We start from the raw sequence: 8,974 nt of genomic DNA, 5'->3' as shown, positions 1-8,974 counted from the left end.
GCCTTCTCACCTCGGAGAGGATAGTCACCTCCAGCCTCAATGGCTCAGGTCTGTTGTTAATGGTGGCAATCATCTCTTCCAGAGGGATATTCCAAGCACCCTCCTGTGTGACTTCCATGACTTTGAATGGATCCCTCCTTTACCAACCTCAATGGTGTCACCCTATCAACAGTGAACGGATGGTGAAATATCCTTGTATCAACATGCAAGTTCCCAGAGGGCTTTGGCTTGCACCACCAAGTCGGGTTGCGCCCGCTGGAATGAGAAGCGCAATTGTTGCGCCGGAATAAACAAAAGAGACACATATAGGTGTGCGTGCGCGTGTGCGTGTGCGTGTGCGTGTGCGTGTGCGTGTGCGTGTGCGTGTGCGTGTGCGTGTGCGTGTGCGTGTGCGTGTGTGCGATTTGCAATATCCCATTGGAATACATGATAAGAGTGCAATATGGTTAGCTTAACTATAGTCTATACTTATATTCTCAAAATAATAAGAAAACCCGTAATACATTCTATTAACCAAGAGTTAATAGAAAAGAAAAATACAAACGTCGAATGCCGTGAAATATGGTATAATTACTACGAACAACACGAATTCGTTGGGATGGCCCCCGGCAGAAACGACGGCAATGAGGCCGGATTGTGCACATTGCTCAATTAGAAGGGAGGGGATCATAACCTTTTACATCCAATCTACATTTTAAACATGTTTTCATAGGATATCAGGTGTAACTGAGGTGAGTGACCAAGAATCATTATGCATTCAATGTTCGTTAATCGTGTTAAATTAATACATATATAAATAAAGGGTAATCTTTTTTGAGTGATTTTTAAAAATCGACTCCTGAGTGTGTATATGTAATGTTATTTATATAACTGCCATTATAATTTTGTTCAGTATATTCGTATGAAACTCCGTCAAGAGCTCCCCCCAATTCCTTGCTTGTGGAAGGGCTTAGGAGACGGAGGCTGAGGGGATCACCCCCTGCCTTTTTTTCCCTCAGACCTCCCACCAACAAATTTTGCATGGTCTTTTATTCTCCCCCTTGCCGTTTCCTTCACTTCTTCATTCCTTTCTGTCCACTTAACCCCTTTCGCCACAATGCTTTAACATAATGCTACACATCAGGGCTTCGCTCCCAAGCCCCACATTAGCACTGCATTTTGAATGCGCTGCTGTCCTTAGACGTTGACGATTTTTTTTTTTTTTTTTCAACAAATAAATAATAAATCTGCCAAGAGCTTGCTGTATGCTGTCAGAATGCTTTAAAGTTTTTAGAATATTTCGACATTTTCAAAAATTCTTCGAGAAATCGATGATTAACCCAATGAGTGCAGGTGGCAAGATTGCAATGCTATGCCTACTGTAATAAAAGTTTTATACATTGCCTTTACACTTAGACGACTCTACAAGTGCATAGTCACCAAGGAGTCATTAGTCTTACTTATCTCACCTGTTAACCCTTTTCCTTAATTTTTGAAAGATTCACTTCTACTATTTTATTGTCTTTGATGTTATTAATGTTTCAATAACAATCTAATACTCAATATCAATAAGGATGATCATGTCAATATTAGTAGTTTTGGAAAGATAACGCATTTTCCGGCCAATTCAAGGAATGGGGAAATCAGGATCGGTCACTAGGGCCAACTGATAAAGACTCCTTGCAGTTGAGCACACGTGGAGCCATCTGTATGTAACCAAACTCGGAAAATAAGCCCGCTAACATTGGGTTAATATAAACGCCCATTGTCTATCAACAAGCGGGCAAATTTGGGTCACTTAGTAGCGAAAAATATGCAACACACTTGTGATGCTGACTGCCCCATCGTTAGTTTGTAGTGCTGCTTGCTTTAATAGGAATGCTACGATGTACATACTGACTTTTGTTTTCGATTAAACATGGTTACTTTGATAACTTACACTTACTTATATCGGCGTGTTAGCATCTAATACATGTTAAAAAGATCTATCTAGGTGTAAACAAACGCTGTAAGACACGGAAACATTTTATGAAAGGTGTTTTTTTTTTTGAAAATATGACACAGAAAATGAAATTACTATACAAGTCCTGTTATTCGAATATAGAAGTCCTACTGCTCGAAAGCGTGTGGTACTTTTGAAAGTTGCTTCTTAAAGAACATTTTTTCCCATCAAAGGAGTGTGGGCATGGTCTTTGTTCAGAGATTTACAGAAATTATTTTTTAAAAGAATAGCATATATTGCATATACTGATATATTCTTATGTTTAAGTATGCATACGGTAAAATCGCTATAAAATTTGTTGGCTTAAAACCTGTTGAAGCCTACTCACATTGCAGTTTTGCGGGTACCTAAACGAGAGCTTACTCCACTAAAATGTAACAGAAAAACCTTACTGGCCTTCCTCAGGCGTGTTCCACTATTCTCAATATCTATAAATAAAAGTTTGAAGTATAGCACTTTATAACGAATTTTGCCCGAGTTATAACATAAATACATGATCGAAAATGTGTCTAATTACTGCCCGACCAGTCTTTCAAAGTGAGATCAGATCCATCTTCATATTTCAAAAATTTGGTGCGAGCAAAGAAGACACTGGTCTCAACCGAAAACTAATGGGTCCGAACAAATATCAAATACCTTTTGCTACAAAAATGAAAAAAGCGGGATTTTACAAATGTAGTATACCAATGAAAATACAATATACATATTAGTCCACCAAATTGTTGTACATATATATTCATTGAAAATGGTAAAAGGAAAGCATTGCAGATAGGAAGTGGAAAATGGAAAATATGAGCATATAATTTCCATTGCAGATAGGAAGTGGAAAATGGAATATACGAGACTTTTTCTCACAAACCGTACTCAGGTTGTAATTTTTGGAGATGGGACGTGTATTCCTTTCAGAAAGACTGTGGACAGGTCACGTTCGTTCCACCTTTTTTTTGTGTATTTTCTTTATACAAGAAAAAAGTTTTGCATTTACAAGACTGCATTATTTTTATGAGTTATAACGTGAACACATGATCGAAACTGAAGGAAATACGTTCCAATCACTGTCTTTCTGAAGAAAACGAGACCAGTCCCATATTTACCTGTCAAAATTATATTCTAAATAAAAACTAAGACTTTCTTCTCCTTGTCCACCTGAGCTAGAATACTAATGGACCATTCTGTATAAACTGAACTGTCAGATCCTCGTCAGGCATGATCACAAGGGTAAAAGTTGGAAATCGCTTCTCCCTACTAACTGAATAAAAGACGGTCCACTGAAATCAAGAAGGTAGAAGACAACTACAGAAAAAATGAAGGATAATAAAATCCAATAATGAATTGTACATCATGTTTTCACATTATGTGAACATGACATAATTTTCCCAGAAATGGCCTTGTAAGCTTGTTCTTGTGACAGTGAATAAAATACAGAAGGAAAAGCAGAATTTAACATTCTTGCCGACTAGTGTTACAAAGAGACACAGGCTGGTTTTATCAGATTTACATTTTCAACATTTGAACTTTAACAATAACAAACCTTAAAAACATGAAAAACTAAAAAATAAATATATGAAATAAAAAACTGTCTTTCATACATACAATCCAACTACATACAATACAAGAATGCAAGCATTTGCCTGATCATTAAAACAAGGTTCACCGTTAGAATTTGGTGAACTAAAATTAAAATGTAAGCTAGATGTTGAAGCACTGTTGGCTGTCCAAAAGCAATTAGTTGACATCTGGCACTTCAAGCAATCATTAAACATTAACTTTGAAGATGTTAAAGCGTATACAAGGCCACCAAGCAGTCAGTCCTGGATTCACAGCCATGCATTCCCACTTTCTATGAATTCCATCAAACACTGAATGCATTACTTCCTCTCCTTCCATTGTATGCAAAGAAATGCTGTACCAAACTTTATGTGGCATATGACTTTTTTCCTACCAATATGAAAAATTAACTGGATGATCAACTTTGTCTGGAAACCAATACCTGTGTCTTTTGTGTTTCCTGCAAAATTCAGTACTCTGCTCCTTACATGAACAAGTTTGGAAGTTGCTCACTGATTTTCAAGTCTCGGCTGTTTATTGTTTCTTTCTTCACAAATGCTACTATCTTTTCCCCCTGTTTCCGCATTCTTTCGCTTGAGTGGAGAAGTATCAACTGTGCAGTCAAGGTTTTCATTCCTTGGAGATTTACAGCTTGATAAACCAGCAGATACTTCACTTTTCACCATGTCTCTGGGGATTTCCCTATCTAATGATTTAATGTCATTACACACAGAAGCCTTGTTTTCAAGGCTATGTCTATTGTTTTTCACACCAACAAGTCCAGTATCAATGCCCTCAGTTTTTCTGGATATACAGTTGTCTATCACAGTAAAATCTTCCCTTGGAAGAGTTCTAACATTATAAACAGTGCAACTTTCATCTTTTTTTGCCAAAGATATACCTGAAACATCAACTTGAGAAACTGAAATACCAGGAGGGGTAACAGCCTGAATAACATGTTTTGAAGTGGCACTGCATTTCTCAGTTTTGTCAATATTAGTTATTGTAGTATAAGGCAGATTATCAAATTTACTCTCACTTTGTGCATTACTTGGGGAATGTGTTACTTGGGAACCTACTTCATTCACCAGAGAACTATCACCAGTACTACCAGTAATGACTGTATCACAGACACTAGCATCACAAGCCTTCAATACAGAAACATCCGGTTTTTCTGTCACTGAAACCAGACCACCAGCCTCCTGACTGGTATGTACCAAGGTACTATTAGATTTTTTCAAGTTTTCAATATTTTCTGCACATTCATTCTGTCCTGTTATTTGGTGGGAAGAAAGTTTTGTATCATTACTTGGAGTCTGTACATCTGCATTCCTCTGTTCCTCATTTTTGCACTTTATTCTGCATTTCTTTTCCAAACCACTACCTTGCGCTTCTGTGGAAGAATCGTCCATAGTCCTTTTCAGAGCTTTTTTCGCTGATGCTTCCACGTCAATGATTTTCTCAGCGATCTCTTTCTTCTTGTCTTCACAGTCACGTCCTGCATTCATCCTCCCCCTCTTAGCAGAGCCATCTCTTGACATACCTTCCCCCGATGAGCTGACCTTTGTGCTAATGCCAGCCTACCAATAGAGAATATTTCATGAAGTGACCAATGTTAAAACTCAACAGATATTAAAATCATATATACAAATGATAATTAGTATTTTGTATAATGCACACTATTTACCTTTGTGTAAACAATGATGGGTCTTTGGAAGCCACGGGATGCATGATGAGGAGTCACCATCTTCTCACTTGTGCTAAATCCCACCTCATGTAGTAAGTAGTCATTAAATTTTTCAGGGAATAACCTGATGTTCTTGTAGTTTTCAAAAATTCTTTTCTGTAAATTGAGAAGAGAAATATAACCCATTAGAATGAGCACTATTACTTCAATATATTTTTTTAATTGAAAGAAAATTTAATTAAATAAAAGTATATTCGTATGAACAGAGATTGTGGTTGTGGCTAAGTAAGAGTTCAAGCAGTTTTTCACTGTGACCTAAGTTTTTTGCTATATTATTTACAGCACTTTCTTCAATGTATGCAGGTATTATTCCAACCAAAATCATCAAATCAGACTTGTGCTTAATTCTGTGAGAGAGAAAAGAGAGAGAGAGAAAGGGAGAGAGAAAGGGAAAGAAAAGAGAGAGAGAAAGGGAGAGAGAAAGGGAAAGAAAAGGGAGAGAGAACGGGAAAGAAAAGAGAGAGAGAAAGGGAAAGAAAAGAGAAAAGAGAAAGAGAGAGAGAAAGGGAAAGAAAAGAGAGAGAGAAAAGGGAGAGAAAAGAGAAAGAGAGAGAGAAAGGGAGAGAGAAAAGAGAAAGGGAGAGAGAAAAGAGAAAGGGAGAGAGAAAAGATAAAGAAAGAGAAAAGATAAAGAAAGAGAAAAGATAAAGAAGAGAGGAGAGAGAGAGAGAGAGAGAGAGAGAGAGAGAGAGAGAGAGAGAGAGAGAGAGAGAAGAGAGAGAGAAGAGAGAGAGAGAGAGAGAGAGAGAGAGAGAGAGAGGAGAGAGAGAGAGAGAGAGAGGAGAGAGAGGAGAGAGAGGAGAGAGAGGAGAGAGAGGAGAGAGAGAGAGATAGAGAGAGAGAGAGAGAGAGAGAGAGAGAGAGAGAGAGAGAGAGAGAGAGAGAGAGAGAGAGAGAGAGAGAGAGAGAGAGAGAGAGAGAGAGAAGAGAAAGAGAGAGAGAGAAAGAGAGAGAGAGAGAGAGAGAGAGGAGAGAGAGAGAGAAAGAGAAAGAGGAGAAGAGGAGAGATGAGAGAAGAGGAGAGAGAGAAGAGAAGAGGAGAGAGGAGAGAGAGAAGGAGAGAGAAGAGAGAGGAGAGAGAGAGAGGAGAGAGAGAGAGAGAGAGAGAGAGAGAGAGAGAGAGAGAGAGAGAGGAGAGAAGAGAGAGAGAGAAGAGAGAGAGAGAGAGAGAGAGGAGAGAGAGAGAGAAGAGAGAGAGAGAGAGAGAGAGAGAGAGAGAGAGAGAGAAGAGAGAGGAGAAGAGAGAAGAGAGAGAAGAGAAAAGAGAAGGAAGGAGAGAGGAGAGAAGAGAGAAGGAAAGAGAGAGGAGAGAAGAGAAAGAGAGAAGAGAGAAGAGAAGAGAGAGAGAGAGAAAGAGGAGGAGAGGAAGAGAAGAGAAGAGAGAGAGAGAGAAAAGAGAAAGAGAGAAAAGAGAAATAGAGAGAGAAAAGAGAAGAAAGAGAGAAGAGGGAAATAGAAAGAGAAAGAGATTGAAAAGAGAAATAGAAAGCGAAAGAGAGAAAAGAGAAAGAGAAAGAGAGAGAAATAAGAAATAGAAAGAAAGAGAGAGAAAAGAGAAATAAAAAGAGAGAGAGAGAGAAAAGATAAATAGAAAGAAAAAGAGATAAAAGAGAGAGAACAGAGAAATAGAAAGAGAGAGAAAAGAGAAATAGAAAGAGAAAGAGAAAAGAGAAATAGAAAGAGAAAAAGAGAGAAAAGAGAAATAGAAAGAGAAAGAGAGAAAAGAGAAATGAAAGAGAAAGAAATAGAAAAAAGAAATAGAAAGAGAAAAAAAGAGAAAAGAGAAATAGAGAGAGAAAAGTGAAATAGAAAGAGAAAGAGTGTGTGGGGGGGGGGGGGGGGTTCATGTGCGTGTGCACATGTGTGCTTTTATGCATGTGTGCATGAATGTGTGTGCATCAGTGTGCCAACATGCTTGTGAGTGCATGTGTACGTGCTTACATGCATGTGTGCATGTCTGTACATGTGTGTGCTTGTGTGTGCTTTTGTGTACAGGTGTATGTGTGCATATGCATATGCATATATGTGTGTGTGTATGTGTGTGTGTGTGTGTGTGTGTGTGTGTGTGTGTGTGTGTGTGTGTGTGTGTGTGTGTGTGTGTGTGTGTGTGTGTGTGTGTGTGTGTGTGTGTTTGTTTGTTTGTTTGTTTGTTTGTTTGTTTGTTTGTTTGTTTGTGTGTGTGTGTGTGTTTCTAAGTTTTCCTCCTTCTCTTTCTCCTTTTATATTAATTTTTATTTTCATTCCTCTTTTTTCTTCTCCAACTTTCACCTTCCTCTTTTCTCCTCTCCCTCCTTCTCCTGTTCCTCCTCCTCTTCTTCCATCTCCCTTCCTCTCCTTCCCTAAGGATTGGATAATCAATTTTGCCAATTCATAAGCAATTCTGGAACATGGCACGCAAAAATACTTACTGTGAGTTTTCTGCGCTTGCTGTATGATGGCCAGCCCTGTGGCTCTAGTACCAGTCTTCCACCTGGCTTTAAGTTGTGAAATATGCGTCGAAAAAACCTCTTGAGTCCCGAATCTCCCCAGTTGAGATGGATCCATTTGGTGACACTAAGACACAGTATTAGGTCAAACTCTGGCCGAACAGTTTCCAGCAATTCATCCGACTCCAGGACATAATTTGCCTGGAAAAAAAAAAAAAAATTAATCTTTATTCTTTCCTATCTTAAATCTACTATAAAATGATTTTGTCACTGAAAGACAAAAGAACAAAAATAAATAGCATGAAGGCTTACTTACATGAACAAACTTAACATTGTATGGGAAGCTGCGGCTGCCATCAGCTCTTACAGGAGGTTTTAACGGACCATATAACAATTTCATTGACTTGGGGAAGTTGGCTTCCTCTGCATCACTCTTGCGAAAATAATGTTTGATGTTTTTTTCCGCAATATTGACCAATTTTTTATCAATATCAATTCCAACAACTCGCTTTGGGTTAAAATCCCTTGCAAGAGTTAAAGTTATATGTCCAATGTTACAACCTATATCAAGCACTTCCTTGCCCTCAAACCAATCACGTTTCAAATAGTCTAGTCTCACATCAGGAGTCTGGTCAGGGTTCCTATAGCCATAATATTTGTTATAGTTCCCATACTGAAAATGTTCATTCTTAGGATTGTATTTTTGGGGAGGGACCAAATTTTGTTGGCTGAGGTGAGGCTTATCAGTATACTGTCTGGAATGGCTTGGATGTCTCTTGCGCTCCACTCCAGGCTGGGGAATCACTGGACTGACAATCTTGTTGTCTGACTTAGTTCGCTGCTTTTTGAATGGTAGTCTCGGGATACCACTTGTTGATGGCTTTAGTCCAGTCGGTGTAACTGGTCCTGTGCATTCCCTGAAATAAGGAAAAATGCAATTAAATACTGCAAAGAAAAGCACTGAGATAAACATGCACTTACATATGCTTGTATACAATCTATGACTATTGAATATGTAATTCTTTCCCCTTTACTTTGTTAAAGAAAAAAGTCACTACATCTAAATGTTTGTACTTTCTAATTTCTTCAAAAAAGTTACCAGAATATCCCATAAATCCTGGTGTACATCTCTGAATGCAAGATAAAACCTGTTAACACTAAAAAATACTTGACACCTTGCCAGACTTTTTGCAGTTAATACCACTGAAACCTGATTTATATTGGTAAACCCTTTCATTGAGACCATACCATTGATAGGGGTAACTAATGTAT

The 8,974-nt window shown here is 38.3% G+C and overlaps 1 protein-coding gene across 3 annotated transcripts in view; it reads right to left on the bottom strand.

Annotated features, from left to right (window-relative positions):
* Window positions 1-1,991: 1,991 nt before the first annotated feature.
* LOC125037954 (7SK snRNA methylphosphate capping enzyme-like) overlaps window positions 1,992-8,974 on the bottom strand; it is a 29,212-nt gene continuing 22,229 nt past the window's right edge. For all 3 annotated transcript variants that reach the window (XM_047631197.1, XM_047631205.1, XM_047631189.1), the window contains exons 6-9: window positions 8,019-8,619; window positions 7,685-7,903; window positions 5,217-5,372; window positions 1,992-5,109 (exon numbers count right to left, since the gene is read on the bottom strand). In XM_047631197.1, coding sequence (XP_047487153.1) covers window positions 4,039-5,109; window positions 5,217-5,372; window positions 7,685-7,903; window positions 8,019-8,619 — 2,047 coding nt within the window. In that variant the 3' untranslated portion in view covers window positions 1,992-4,038. The remainder of the gene's footprint in view (window positions 5,110-5,216; window positions 5,373-7,684; window positions 7,904-8,018; window positions 8,620-8,974) is intronic.

This window comes from Penaeus chinensis, chromosome 3 (genome assembly GCF_019202785.1).
Source record: "Penaeus chinensis breed Huanghai No. 1 chromosome 3, ASM1920278v2, whole genome shotgun sequence".
NCBI lineage: Eukaryota > Metazoa > Arthropoda > Malacostraca > Decapoda > Penaeidae > Penaeus > Penaeus chinensis.
This window is presented reverse-complemented; position numbering and strand designations above follow the sequence as displayed.